The 16,580-nt window shown below is 33.0% G+C and overlaps 1 protein-coding gene across 7 annotated transcripts in view; it reads right to left on the bottom strand.

Moving 5' to 3' along the window:
- The window catches only part of TENT2 (terminal nucleotidyltransferase 2), a 69,838-nt gene that overhangs the window by 35,375 nt on the left and 17,883 nt on the right, over window positions 1–16,580 (bottom strand). For 6 of the 7 annotated variants that reach the window (XM_047729464.1, XM_047729463.1, XM_047729465.1 and 3 more), the window contains 4 exons: window positions 7,364–7,478; window positions 7,183–7,274; window positions 5,162–5,240; window positions 2,977–3,046 (listed from right to left, as the gene is read on the bottom strand). In XM_047729464.1, the coding sequence (XP_047585420.1) occupies window positions 2,977–3,046; window positions 5,162–5,240; window positions 7,183–7,274; window positions 7,364–7,478 (356 nt within the window). The remainder of the gene's footprint in view (window positions 1–2,976; window positions 3,047–5,161; window positions 5,241–7,182; window positions 7,275–7,363; window positions 7,479–16,580) is intronic. The other variant, XM_047729468.1, reaches the window with a different exon arrangement.

The raw sequence follows: 16,580 nt of genomic DNA, 5'->3' as shown, positions 1-16,580 counted from the left end.
CTGAAAAACCCACCACTAACATCATACTCAACAGTGAAAAACTGAGAGCTTTCCCCCTAAGAACAAGAAAAGGATGTTCACTCTAGCCACTAAATGTGAGACCTGGAACCATAAAAATCCTGGAAGAGAGCACAGGCAGTAATTTCTCTCATATCAGCCATAGCAACATTTTTCTACATGTGTCTTCTGAGACAAGGTAAATAAAGGCAAAAATAAACTACATCAAAATAAAAAGCTTCTGCGCAGTAAGGAAACAATCATCAAAACTAAAACAACCTACTAAATGGGGGAAGATATTTACAAACAACTTATATAACTCAACACCCAAAAAACAAAATCCAATTTTAAAAAAATGGGCAGAAGACATGAACAGACATTTCTCCAAAGATATACAGATGGCCAACAAACATGTGAAAAAGATGCTCAACATCATTCATCATCAGGGAAATGCAAATCAAAATCACAATCAGATATTACCTCACACTTGTCAGACTGGCTAAAATAAAAAAAATATAAGAAACAGTAAGTGCTGGCAAGAAGGTGAAGAAAAAAGAACCCTTGTGCCCTGTTGGTGAGAATGCAAACTAAAGCAGGCACTATAGAAAACAGTATGGAAGTTTCTCAAAAAATTAAAAATAGGACTATCCCATAATCCAGTCATCACATCACATTACTGGACATTTATACAAAGAATACAAAAACACTAATTTGAAAGGATATATGTACCCCAATATTAATTGCAGCATTATTTACAATAGCCAAGTTTGGAAGCAAACAAAATTTCCACCAAAAGATGATTGGAGATATACCTATCTATCTACATAGATTCATAGATAGATCTCACATATATGTGTCTATATATATACACAAACATACATAATGGAGTATTACTCAATCATAAAAAAAAAATCTTATTTGCAACAACATGGATGGAGTTACAAGAGTATAATAATACCAAGTGAACTAAGTCAATCAGAGAAAGACAAAGACCAATACCATATAATTGCACTCATGTGGAATAAAAAAAAAAAAAATGAACAAAGGAAAAACAAATGAGAAAGACAAACCAGGAAAAAGAGTCTCACCTATAGAGCACAAACTGATGGCTACCAGAGGGTAGATGGGTAGGGGAATGGGTGAAATAGGTGATGGGGATTAGAGTAGACTTATTATGATCAGCACTGAAAAATGCACAGAATTGTTGAATCACTATATTGTACACCTGAAACTAATATAGCTGTATGTCAACAATACTGGAATTAAAATTTAAAACTTAAAATAAAAGAGAGAAGGGGAGGGCACCTGGTTGATTCAGTCAGTTAAACATCTGACTCTCCGTCTTAACCCCTAACATCTTGATGTTAGGGTTGTGAGTTCAAGCCCCACACTGGTATGGAGCCTACTTAAAAAAATTTTGTTTTTAATTAAAAAAAATTTTAAACTACAAAAAAAGGAAAGGAATAAAATTTTTATATGATTACTACAATCATATATTTTTTAAAAATTGTAATAAGCTAATAGTTTTATTTATGTTTAGTTTATTCCCTATAAAGTGCTTTAGAAAACTCTACCATTATTTATTTGGCAAAAAATCAATATATATTTATACACTGGATGGATATTTGGATGAATGGAGGGGAAGATATGAGCCAAATCTAAGAATTTGTTTAAAATATATATATTCCAAAAAATAATAAAATAAAATAAATTAAAAATATATATTCAGTCAATTCTAACTATTTGAGTAGGTATGCTCTACAACAGCACTATAAACATTGAATTAATGAATACAAAACCACTGCTCCTGGGGGAAATAAGGGGTTAGGTTTCCATAAGCCTTCAGTCAAAACATTTTCATCAATTGATCAAAACATAACTCTTTTTTATGTGTTTCCATTTAAAGACAACTCATTCACTGACAATGAACTCATAGCCAAACCCACTGTAACTCATGCCTGAACAAAGCATATCTAATACATGTACTTCCTCCATAAGGCACATCACAGCTTTATATACATAAACAATAGACAGTAACTCAGCACTATGCTATTTTAAACAGCAAAGGCACTCATAAAAAGTACCAAAATGTAAAAAACATGGCACTGAACTGGACAGTGAAAAGAATTACTTAACAATACAAAAGGTGAAACAAGAAGGCAAAGAGTCACATTCTTTAACCTCAGTTAGAAACCTGTGCATTGAGTGACTCAGAATTTTCTCCACTCTGCATATGTCTACAAATAACCATGATAGTGCTCCAGTGACCAATTTGGAGGGTTACAAAATAAATTTCATCAAGTAGGCAAATTCGTAAAGAATCCATGAATAATGAGGTTCAAGCATGTATATATTTGCACTTATATTTACTTAAAGAATTTCAGTATTACTTTTACAAAACTGGACTAGAAAACCTAATATTCACAATTCTATCTATTCTTTAGAAAACAAGACATCTTGTTTAACCAATGAAATAGTCAACACCTATTTACATTTTATGTTCAGATATTAAAGATTCCAATCCCAATGCCAATTAGAAATCCAATCAGAATTTCAGAACCCAGGCTGGTAGAGTGTACCGACAGATGTAATTACATTTACAACAACCCCCTTGATAGAAATACACATCAAATTTTGAAATACACAACAAATTTCATCAATTACGATATGTTCTGAAGAGTGACGACATTTCCAAAAGGCAAGAGATCATTTAAAAATCTGAAATGTAAAAATATGTATGTATTTTTTTAAACGGATAGTTTCAAACACTCGAAATGTCAAGCAGAATAAGTATAGTTAAGCATAAAAAATTGCTCAGACTATTCCAAAAAAACATCTCAAAGACCAAATCAAGCAGTTCTAAAAACTGATAAAGATAAGCTATTACACTGTAGCATATATTTCTTAATTATTGACATTAAAAGAACATCTAAAAATGATCTAAAGCAACTGAAAAACAAAAATTCAGTAATTATTTACCTGACTTTATCCCTGAACTTCACAATTGGCACTTTTGCTCGAATCAGCTGAGGTCTCTCAATGTAGCCAGCTGAAGGATAAAAGATAATGTGAGTACCTGTAAATGTTTTTCAAATTCATAGTGTTCCAATGCACATTTTTAAAAAATGGTATTTTACTAAACCAAAACAATGTAAAAGTCTTTCATAAGAAAGCAAAGGAAGGACACTATCGCATTCTTCTAAGACTGAAATTTCCAATACCATTTACAGGGATTTATATTTAAATTCAGAAATGTCATCTAATATCTAATAATATTCATAAAGAAATTCATCACAGCATTATAAACATGAAAAATATCTAAACTAGCATCAAGGTGATAAATTCTGGTATAGCACAAGGCAAAATATTATGGCAGCCATAAAAATCCTATTTATAAACAGTCTTTAATGGGAAAGGCCTACAACATGATACATGGAGTAGTGATACATTTAAGTAAGTATAATCTCTAAGTGGAAGAATACATGTATTCATATTTTTATTCCATCAAACTTCATAATTTTTTAAATAATACAGGTCTATTATATGAAATTAGGAAACTATAGAAAATTATTTTTAAAAAAACAAACAGCTAACTTTTCCCAAAGGAAAAATTTCCTAATGCTATAACTAAAGAAAAGCATAAAACCAGACTTAAAAGTGAAAAACTTTACTGTTACAATGCTTTTACCACCAAAATCATAAGCTGTGTCAAGCTTCAAATACAATTTGTGTGCAGGAATTCAATGAGGTTCAATGACAAATAAGATTAAGAGTTAAAAGTCCCAAGTTCCAGGTACAGGTTCTGACAGCAACAAACGAACTATGCTCCTTAGGCAAATCACTAAACCCACTGATCATCATTCTCCTTAACTATGAAAAATAACAACCAAAAATACCTATGAATTAAATGATTTCTAATGTCCCTTCTGTTTTTAACATTATTTTAGATTATTTAGATTATATTATTTATTTTATATTATATTTTTATTTATAATAATATAAATTATATTATATATAATATATAAATAATATATTATTTAATTTATATTTAATTCAATTTTAAAATTTAATTTTTAACTAATTTAATTAATATTTAATTTAATATTATTTAATATATAATTATATTATACATAATATATAAAATTATATATAAATAAATAATATAAATTATATATAAATATACAAATTATATATTATATATAATATTTATATTTTATTGGATATAAACAGTATATTATATAAATAAATATACATAATAAATATGTAAATAATAATGTGATTTATATACAATTATTATTTATATTATATTATATAGATATAAAACATGTTTTAACATGTTTTAGATTATTCTAATAATAGCTATGGAAAATCCATTTAAGGTATGAATTACTCCTTTATTTTACAAATGTGAACACTTCAGTCCACTAAAATAAATCACTTGATTTCTCACCAAAAACAGAACTTGTCCAGGGCAATAACTGGTCACTTTACTTTGTATTTTCCAGGTCAAAGCCTGACACATAGTAGTATCTGTTTAATAAATGGACACAGCCCTTTCCAACATCACATAGGTACAGTGACTTACACTGTCCACAATATTCCGTGGATATTTAAAATAAATTATTTGAGATGGCTTAACATGTGTATTAAAATCCGCTTAGCTCACTTAATCAAGAATAAAATCTTATAATAAAAGGGCCTATGTCAATAATTTTGCTTTTTGTTGAAGTAATTCATTTATGGGCTTCATGCTCAGTGATCCTATTTTTAAAATGTGACGTCATAAATTGCATGTCACTGCAAAACAGCTGAAATCCTCACTTCCCCACATGAATACTTTATCTACCACTCTTTTGGTTTTTCACAGGTACTTTGCACTACAGCTATTCATATTCATGTTTTGGCTTTCCCTGTTGAATAGAAAAAGAACTGAAGCTTATATATACTTGAATTCTCAGTGCATGCTGTGGGATTATCTTACAAGTAAACTCAATAAAGCATTGTTATCTTTCTAATCAAGAGTTAAAAAGAATTCATTTGAAAAAAAAGGATCCATATTATACCGATCATGACCAGATAAACAATTCTTACCAGAAAATAAAGTGAGAGACATATTAAATAATTATGTCAGATGACATATGAACTTGAGGCATATGAGACTTACAAAGTCTAGTACAGAAGTGTTTATGGACTAAGGTGAGTATGTGCCGTGCTTCAGTCTTCTGATTTACCTGAAAAAAACACTGAAAAGTTAAAAATAAAGTGTTTTTTCATTATCTTTCTAAATTTAGTGTTTTATTTTCTAAATGTTTCTCATCAAAAAGAAACCACAGTAGACCTTTCTTTTCAATATACATTTAATTACATTATAGAAAATGTCAACTTATATGCTGTCTTTCACATCAACATTCCTAAATCAATTCCTAATTATAAACTTAAGGCAAAATTTTAAAAATATTAAAACAGCCTTATTTGTCATTTTTTTAAAACTTTTGTATAAATGTACATAAAACAATCTTCTCCTAGAAAAAGAGAGGGCACCTGGGTGCCTCAGTTGGTAAAGTGTCAGCCTTCAGCTCAGATCATGATCCTGGGTTCCTGGGATTAGTGAGATGTGGCTGAGTAGAGTCTAACTCTGAGAGAAAGATTTAATTAAAACTCCAGTATTCGGGCGCCTGGGCGGCTCAGTGGGTTAAGCCTCTGCCTTCGGCTCAGGTCATGATCTCGGGGTCCTGGGATCGAGCCCCGCATTGGGCTCTCTGCTCAGTGGAGAGCCTGCTTCCCCCTCTCTCTCTGCCTGCCTCTCTGCCTACTCGGGATTTCTGTGTGTGTGTGTGTGTGTGTGTGTGTGTGTGTGTGTGTGTGTGTGTGTGAAATAGATAAATAAATAAATAAAACTCCAGTATTCTTCACTATATTTATTATTTCTGAAGCTTTTTTTCAAAGTTTTCCTTTACATGATTTCAAAGCCTAGAAACGTGTCAGTTTCTTTCCTGGAATAAATAAATCTTTTTCTGATTTGTAGTAACTAGAAGCCAATTTTGTTAATGAAATAATAAAAATAATAAAGATACATACTACTATGATTCAGTAGATTTTTTCTTGTTTTCAAAGAGGTGGCATGTAATAAGGCATATTAAAACTATAGTTAAATTAACCTTTGGTAATTCAGAAGAAACCTCAGCATATTAAAGAGTTTGCTTCAAGTTAGCTTAGTGAACACCAACTGCTGTGGTACTAAGGACAAACAAGAGTATCAATTAACAGGAAATTCAAATATAAAACTAAATAACGAAATTTGGTTGCTAAACAAAAATAAAAACAAACCCCAAATATCACAGAAAAATATAGTCAATCACAACAGTCTTTTTTTTTTTAAAGTCAGTCAGTGTAATCCCTTTTTGTATTCCCAAAATAAGAACTCCAAACCCTATAGTATTTTCAAAGGGTAAAGAAAGATTAAAAATAGAATCATTGATAATTCAAATGGAAAGGAAATATATCAAAATAATACTGACACATACTCTTCTTGTTGTATCCTGGCAACATATCCAATCCAATGACATTTCAAAACAGAGGCAGAGCAAACACAGTGAAGCCACCTTGCTTCAACAACTTAAAAATAAATTAATGCTAAAATCTCTGTTATGTTTATTTGTGCATGTGCACACACCTTAAAAGAAAAAGCAGCATTTCCTGGGTTTCCTTTAATTACCATGAACAGAGAATCCAAAGAACTAATTAAAACAAAACAAAAATTTTCCTTCCACGATTTTTTTTAAAAATAGATTCCAGGGGCATCAGTAGGTTAAAGCCTCTGCCTTCGGCTCAGGTCATGATCCCAGGGTCCTGGGATCAAGCCCCGCATCACGCCCTCTGCTCAGCAGGGAGCATGTTTCCTCCTCTCTTCTCTCTCTCTGCCTGCCTCTCTGCCTACTTGTGATCTCTGTCAAATAAATACATAAAATCTTAAAAAAAAAAAAAAAAAAGACTCCATACCCAGCACGGAGCCCAAAGTGGGTCTCAAACTCACGACCCTAAGATCAAGACCTAAGCTGAGATCTAGAGTCTTAGAGCTTAACCAACTGAGCCAACCAAGGTGTCCCTTTTCAATAATTTTTATATGAAACTTCTTGAATGATTTAACATGAAAAGAACAATTGCAATAAATGTTTCATTACTTACTGGTTCTTCTTTAACAACTAAGCATAAATCACCATCACTGCTCCGGGTACCAAATCCATTTAGAGAGGACCCAACCAAAAAAAGCCTGCTTTCTAGAGAAACAGAATGGAATTATAAGGTATTATTTAAAATTTAAAGTAGGAATGCATATACAAAGGGCATGCAAAATAGGGAAACATACGTGGAAATAACAGCTGAATTTCTCTCTGTAGCTGTGTTCGACATAGTTCTTTCTTCTTTAAATCACTTACTTGCTGCTGACATGCTTCAAATAACTCCAGTATCTGCTGACTCAACTTGAATCCACCGCAAAAAAAGCAAAAATTTTGTTCAGAAATTTAAAGTAATTATCATACTAAGAAGTATAAAACACTACCAAAAGTATTTTAAAAATGAGTATTTATTATCTCCTTAACACTTTCCAAACTACTGTCACTCAATAGTTACTTAAAAACTGAAATAGTTACTAACTTTTCCGAAGTATCATTGATAAATCACAGAAAAGTACAGTTGGTCACAGAAAATTCTTAATGAGTATAACCCATGGCACAGCAAACTACAATCTTCACTTGCTGCCTGTTTTGGGAAGGCACATGAGCTAAGAATGGTTTTTGAATTTTTAAAAGGTCGTAAAAACAAACAAGTAAAGATATGCAACAGAAATATATGAGTGGCAAAGTCTAAAACAGTTACTATCTGTCCCTTTAAGAAAGAAGTTTGCCCAACCCAATATTCATACCACCAATAATATTAACAAACTTTTAGAAGAAAAGCCCCTGGTTGTCCTTGCCCATGCAAACCACCCTCTTTCCCCATTTTTACAGTACTGGCCTGAACCTTGCCTTCTTGTTGCCACCTATAGATAGAGATCTTGCTCATTTACCTATCTGGTTCACACTTTCCCCTACAACCCAACTCTCAACCATCATCACAACTAATTTCCTCATCTACAATGGGCTAGATATCTCAACATACTCCCACCATTTCTGAACTTCTCTTACTTCAATATTTTTCATCAGGATCATTCCCACAGCCATTACATGGCCTTTACAATGAAAAAGAACAGACCACTGATATTTTAAATTCCAATATACTATCTTGGGCTTCAATCTCCTGTCCAATTCTTACTTTCTTACTCCCCTCATACCTGCTCCAGAACCACACAGACCTGGAGTCCTCTGAATCCTCCCTTTTTCCCCAGCTCATTAGCACCTGAATGGTATAATTTGCTTCCCTGTCCAGTCTATATCACAAAGTCCATCCCTTGAACCACTCTTTTATCATGCTTTAACATTATTCTCTAGTCATGCTCAGTCTAACACCTGTCCTGAAAAATCCTTAGCTCTTATATCAGAACATAAAACTGAAAAAAATTTTAAAATCACAAAACTGGTATCTTTCAACTTTATATTTTAAAGCCTAGCCTAAGGTTAGTCTTTAGCATCATTCAGACTTCCATACCTCTAGTTAGAGGTATGGTTTCATTTTTCATCATCATCATTCTAAAATCTTTACTTCTTTCCTCAAGTCCCCTATACTTACCTTATTCTCTTTAGCAAATAACTTCACATAAAGTTTACTAAGAAAATTGAAAATAGCAGATATAACATTCCTCAGCTTGCTAACTGCAAACTTTTTGCAAACTAACACATCTGAATGAATCTCATCTCTTTACCCCTTCTGTCAGACAAACTGTTTTCTTCCCCTGTTCAAAGTTAATACTTCTACCAAAACTTTTGTACCAAGCCTCCTAGTCCCTTCCAGGGCACAAATACTTCCATCAGTTTTTCCAAATCTCTCTTGCATTTTCAACCTCTCCCTCTCTAGGCCTTCCCCATGACAAGGCACAACTCTCACCCATCATTTAAAATGTTTTCTTAAAACAGACAAAACAAAGAAACAGACTCATACACACAGAAAACAAAGTGGTGGTTGTCAAAAGGAGGGAGTGGAGGAATGGCAAAATAGGTGAGAAGAATTAAGAGATAAAATTTTGTTACAGAATAACTACGTTATAGGTTTGAAAGGTGGGACATAGGGAACATAATCAATGATATTATAATTTATAACTTTACACTGTGACAGAATAATTACACTTAATGTTGTGAGCATTTCCTAACATACATAATTGTCAAATCACTATATTGTACACCTAAAACTAATATATTATTATATGTCAACTGTACTTCATTAGAAACAAATTTTTTAAATAAAAAAAATGAATTTTTAAATAGACTGACAAAAAAATAAGTAAACAAAACATTTTCTTTTGTCATGTTTAGAATACACATTTTAAGAAGGCAGAGGCAGTCTGGGCAATTAGGCAATGAAAGAGACATCATTTTTTAATATCCCTTTGACAACAATATTAATACACTTAACATTACTATTTTAATAGTTTTTAATAACCTCCCTCCAAAAATAGAGCAACCAGAAAAAAACAAACATATGAAACCAAACCAAAATAAAATAAAACAGGGCTAACAAATACAAATGATTACATATTACTCATGAACCCCAAAATATGAGCAATTGGGACCAAATACCAACAGCAGCAAGACCCATTAAGAAGAAGAAAAGGAAAAAGATTTTGGACAGTCCTAAAGCGAGACCACCCAGAAATCAAACTGCCTATAGGTAGTACTTCCTGACCCTTTCCTCAAATTGAGGAATCCAATTCAGAGTAGAACAGCAACCAAAACTGGGGGAGAGCTGCATAGACTATACCCAAGAGTTCACAGGTAAATGCAAGAGGATCACAGAAAGATCAGAAATCTCAAAACAAAGTGAAAGCTTCTTTCTTAGAGCAACACACCAGCAGGAACCACCAGGAAGAGAAATCTAAACTAAACAGTAGAGAGCCATAGGGACAAAGAAAACACAGTCCAGAATGAAAATGATTATGACTCCCAGGGGCATCTGACAACGTCTGGCAACATTTTTAGTTATCATAACTGAAGGGAAGACACGTGCCACAGGGTGGTCACTGGAATCTACAAGTGAGAGGCCAGGATGCCACTGAATAGCCTACGACGAATAGGACAATCCCTCATGGCAAAGTTTATCTGACCCAAAATGCTGAAAAATCCTAGTCTAGATAAAAGTTAAGAGAAAGGAGAGAAAAGGTCTCAGAAAGTATATTTCTGAATACTACATAACTAGACAAGAGGATTCCTAAAGCCATATATCTAGGAAAGCTAGTCTGCCCAACCATTCTAATTTAAAACTAGTACAGGAAAAGGCACCTCACTTTTATTTGTATTTGTTAAATGCAAATTTTGGTATCTCAGAAAGAAAGGTGAGAATAAGAGGACAGAAAAAAATAATGCCTCAAAAGGACTCTGGTCAATTCTTTGTCAATTTTTTGTCTTTTTGGGTTTTTGTTTTGTTTTGTTTTTTTTGTTTTCTTCTCTTGCTTTATTTTTTAAAGATTTATACATTCATTTGAGACAGAGAGATACAGAGAGAGAGCTTGAGCAGGGGGAGACGCAGGCTGAGAAGGAGCAGCAGACTCCCTGCTAAGCTGGGAGCCCAACATGAGGCTCAATCCCAGGAGCTGGAGATCATGACCTGAGCTCAAGGCAGATGCCCAACCATCTGGGCCACCCAGGCACCCTTCATATAAAGTTTTTCTAAGAAAACTGAGAATACAATAACACTCCTACAGATAATAAAGCACACCATAAAGACCTGTCCATAAAACTACTGGAAATTTAAACATATCAAACCAAAGCTCTTTCTCTTATGTTTTAATTTTCCAAAAAGATAAGTGACTATAAAGCATATATACTAGTACTAAAAAAAAAATTTGGAAATCTACATATTAAAACCTTATCAAAGGCAGCAAAAAACAGTAAGTATTTAGAAATATATTTACAAAAGATATATGAAAATTGTATACTTAAAATTATTAAGTACTGATGTGGGAAATTAAAAATCTAAATAAATGGAGAGCTATACCATGTTCATGGATCAGGTAACTATTGTTAAGATGTTAATGCTCCTGAAATTAGAGTCAATACCATCAAAATAAACTAAAATACCCAGGAGGTTTGTTTCTAGAAGTTGAGAAAGTAACTTTAAATTTTATTTGAAAGGCAAAAGACCAAGAATAGCCAAAAAAAAGGGGGGGGGGGGGGAGTTGGAGAATTTGCCTTACTTATTTACTGTAATAGTTACAGTAAACAAGAAAGAAAAGTATGGCATAAGCAAAAGGACAGATTAAAAAGATAACAAAAAATGCTGAAATATTCATGAATATAATATACCTTTCATGTACTTCACATTAATGAGGGAGACAGGTATGGATGAAATAAAATTCATAGTTATTTTGGTAGTTTTCAAAGCTCAGTGATATGAAGATTTATGTCACTATATTCTATCTTTGCATATATTTGATATTTTCCATAAAAACCTCTTTAAAAGCATCCAAGTTTATAAAAGATTTGAAAGAAGTTGCCAGTAAAGTGGTTAATATAAAATTTTAAATAACACTTGAACTTGAATTTTATTCATTTGCAGAACTGGCAAACTACAGCCTGTAAGCCAAATACTGTCCCTGGACTGTTTTGCAGAGGCAGTAACAAAATAATTTTTATATTTTTTTAAGCATTGTTTCAAAAAGAGAGAAAAGAATAAAGAATATTTAACAGAGGGACCCCACATACCCCATTATGTCTAAAATATTTGCTAGCTGGCCCTTATAGAAAAAGTTTTGCCAACCCCATGATCTAGAGAATCAGTTAGGCAGATCAATACGATCCTAGAACTAATAGTAGGTACTATCCTACATATGACTACTTTTCTTGGGTAGCAAGAAGAAATTTCTTCATAACAATGCTCATATTAAAGAAGTTCTTTCATCCAAATGATATCCATATAGAAACATTCCTATACAAAAAATTTATGATTATGTGAAAAATATAAAATTCTATATACTTGTTCCTTTCCCTTTTTTTACATTCATGGAAACATTTCTTCTCTTTCAAGTACTGCTATAACAGAGAACTAACAGGTTTCTATACAAAAGAATTCTCCTCACTATCTAGCTATTTACTTAGGGATTCACATTATCAAATTATGTTCCTGCATCCTAGAACAGACACCATTATAGAATATAGAGTACAAATGAAACAAAACGCAAAATAAATGTACATACATGCTGAAATATGACTTCTACTACTTAAATTTAGAGAAATATTTCAGAAGATGGCTCAATGTTCTTATAATTCAGAGGGGACAGAATGTATGATATGAATTCTCCTCGGCTGATAAATATCAGTCATCAAATATTCAAATCATGTATGTAATACCATACATTTTTTTTAATATATACACCAAATCCCACTCTTTTTTTTTTTTTAAGATTTTATTTATTCATTTGACAGAGATCACAAGTATGCAGAGAGGCAGGTAGAGAGAGAGAGGAGGAAGCAGGCTCCCTGCTGAGCAGAGAGCCCGATGCGGGGCTCGATCCCAGGACCCTGGGATCATGACCTGAGCTGAAGGCAGAGGCTTTAACCCACTATGAGTAACGGCACTTCAGGAACTTTCTTTAATTGCTTTTGTTTCACTCAGAAGTATGTATTTCCCATGTTGGTTTAAAAAATCACTCCAACAAAGTATTCATAAAATAGACTATTCTTATAGTTGTTTCAATGTCTACAATACTACCTGTTTAGGCCACCTCCCAAGGTCTATTACTTTAATTTAAAAGTACTTGTAGAAGATATCTCTTTCTCAATATAAGTAAAAGCTGCATCTGTTCAAAACTGTACAAAAGTCTCACCTCCAATAAAATACTAAAATAAATGTTTCTTCCAAATATAAACGTTCATTTTTCCTAAAAAGTATTATAACCTGTCTTCAAAGTCAGGCTCAAAGAAATTACCAATGAAGTTTCTGTCTTAGGTCAACACGAGCAATCAAGGACATGTATAGATTGAAATTCAGAAAAGTTTTTATTTATTTTTTTTTTTTTAATTTATTTGACAGAGAGCACTAGTAGGCAGAGAGGCAGGCAGAGAGAGGGAGAGGGGGGAAGCAGGCTCCCTGCTGAAGCAGAGAGCCCGATGCGGGACTCGATCCCAGGACCCCGGGATCACGACCTGAGCTGAAGGCAGTGGCTTAACCCACTGAGCCACCCAGGCACCCTCAGAAAAGTTTTTAAATGTGTCAATAAATAAAGCTTAAGGTGTAACTTTTACATGTCACCAGCAGCTTCTACATCTGTCTGTGCTAGCTGGGTCCCCACGTAAAAGAAAATGAAAAAAATATTTCACAGAGGATTACCAAGACCTGATTACATACTATATGAAAACAGTAACAGGTTTTTGACTAAATGTGAGTGCTACCTGAAACAACAAACATAACTCTGTAAGGAGCTTTCAAAGACCGGAGCCCATAAAATTAAATATGGTACAAAAAACACTAGTTATGAATTCGTAAACATTTCAACAAAAACTGGCAATTCCTCAGGCTTTCTCCTGCTCTCTCCCCTCAGGCAACAAAGACTGCCATAATCTTTGTTATATACATCACTCTGGAAAAATAAAGCTAGGAATGCAATAAAAGTTTAAATTCATTATTGATGTTAAATTCCCTTTCTCTTAAAATTAGCTAAAATAAAACAGAATCAGGAAAATGCCATGCCAAAAGCACACACTCCTTGTTAGTGTGTTAAATTATTATGTTTTTGTGTGGAGCAGAGTCTTCCTAATTTATAAAATGGCACACTGATTAGGCCGTTTGAATTACTGATTTCTTTCCCTTAAGTCTGATTGTTTTTAGGCATGTATTATTACCGAACTTGACCAAGAAATAAAAGGAGAATGGAAAAACAAAACAATCTCTCACTTGAGGACCTGTTCTGCAGAGTCCTGGCCTAGATTTTCTACAGGAAAATACACCTTAGACACATACCTTAGAAAAATACACTTTTCTGACACATACATTATAAAGATAGAGCCATAGGAATAAATTTAAACAAGGAGGTGAAACAAGGAGGTGAAAGACCTCTACAATGAAAACTATAAAATATTGACAAAAAAAAAAGAAATTCAAGACAAATAAATAAAAGACAAATAAAATGAAAGATATCCCACATTCATGGATTAGAAGAATTAAAATTATTAAAATTGTTAAAAAGTACAAATCAATCTACAGAATTAATGCAATCCCTATGAAAACACCAATGGCATTTGTCACGAAACAGCACTGGTAAAAGTCCTATAGAATCACAAATAACCCAGAAAAGCTATAGCATTCTTGAGCAAGAACAACAAAGGAAGCATCACATGCCTGACTTCAAATTATATTACAAAACTATGGTAATCAAAATAGTACGGTACAGGCATAAAAACAGACACACAAACCACTACAGAGCCCAGAAATAAACCTGTATATATATACAGTTAACTTATCTTTGACAAAGGTGCCAAAACTACACAATGGAGAGACTACACAAAAAGGATATTCTTCAACAGTGTTAGGCAAACTGGGTATCTACATGTAAAAGAATGAAACTGGACCCTTATCTTACACCATACAAAAAAATCAACCCAAAGTGGTTTAAAGATTTAAAAGTAAGACCTGAAACTGTAGAACTCTTTAGAAAGCATAGGGTAAAAGCTCCTTGACCATCGTCTTGCAATGATTTTTTGGACCTGATACTAAAACCACAGGCAAGAAAAGCTAAAATCAACCAGTGGGACTACATCTAACTAAAAATATTCTGCACAGCTAAAGAAACAGTCAACAAATTGAAAAAGGAACCTACAGAATGAGAGAATATATTTGCAAACAACAGATCCAATAAGGAGTTAATATCCAAAATATCTAAGAAACTCATATGACTCAACAGCAATCAATTTAAAAATGTGCAAAGGACCTGAACAAATATTCTTCTGAAGAAGATACACAAATGCCAACAAGTACCTGAAAAGATGTTTAACATTACTAATCATCAGGGAAATGCAAATAAAATCCACAATGAGGTATCATCTTACCCTTGTTAAAATGCTATTATCAAAAAGTTAAAGATAACAAGTATTGACAACAATACAGAGGAAAAGGAAACCCTTATACACTGTTGGTGAAAATGTAAATTTTACATTCACATTGTGATATTACAATCACATTGGAAAACAGTAATATGGAGGCTCCTCAAAAAATTAAAAACAGAACTACCATATGATCCAGCAATTCCACTTCTGGGTATATATCCAAAAGAAATAAGATCACTATCTCAAAGCAGTATCTGCACTTCCATGTTCACTGCAGCATTAAACACTGTAGCCAAGGACACCTGGGAGGCTCAGTCTGTTAAACGTCTGCCTTCAGCTTGGATCATGATCCCGGGGTCCTGGGATCAAGTCCCACATTGGGCTCCCTGCTAAGCAGACAGCCTGCTTTTCCCTCTCCCTATCTCTCCCCCTGCTTGTGCTCTTTCTCTGGCAAATAAATAAAATCTTTTAAAAAAATAAAAAATAAAAAAATAAACACAGTAGCCAAGATATGGAAACATCCTAAATGTCTGTCAATGGATAAGTGGATAAAGAAAATGTGTTATATATACATATAAACACCCATACACATTCATATACACAATATACATACATACCCACAAATATACATAGACAATGGAATATTATTTGGCCCTACAAAGAAGGAAATTCTGCCATTTGCAACATGGACAAACCTGGAAGACATTAAGCTAAATAAACTAGACATAAAAATATTGCATGATCTCACTTATCGTAAATCTTAAAAAGTCAAATAAATAAGTAGAGAGTAGAATGGTAATTATCAGGAGCTGGGAGGTAAGGGGGAAATGGGGTGATGTTGGTCAAAGCATACAAACTTGCACTTCTAAGATAGTTCCAGAAATACAATGTATAATACGTTGACTTTAACTAATAATAATACATTATATATACTTGAAATTAGCTAAAAGAGTAGATTTTAGTTGTTCTCACCACAAAAAAATATGGTAACTAAGTGAGGTGAAGGACATTAGCTTGATTATGATATTCATTTCACAATTTATAGACATTATAGTATACACCTTAAATATATACAATTTTTGTCATTCACACTTCAATAAAGCTGGGAAAAAAGGAGGTAGGTAGGAGATGCGGGCATACACATTTTAACTACAGTTGACCTTTGAACAACACAGGTTTGAAATGCACAGGTCCACTTATTAGACTTTTTTCAATGAATACAGTATAGTACTATAAGTGTATTTTCTTTCATATGATTTTAACATTTGTTGTCCAGCTTACTTTATTATAAGAATACAGTACCTAAAACACATAACATACAGTAGGCTATTAGAGAAGTTTTTGGGGTGTCAAAAATTACACAAGATTTTCAACTGGATAGGAGGCTGGATCCCC

Source organism: Lutra lutra, chromosome 5 (genome assembly GCF_902655055.1).
Source record: "Lutra lutra chromosome 5, mLutLut1.2, whole genome shotgun sequence".
Taxonomy (NCBI): Eukaryota; Metazoa; Chordata; class Mammalia; order Carnivora; family Mustelidae; genus Lutra; species Lutra lutra.
This window is presented reverse-complemented; position numbering and strand designations above follow the sequence as displayed.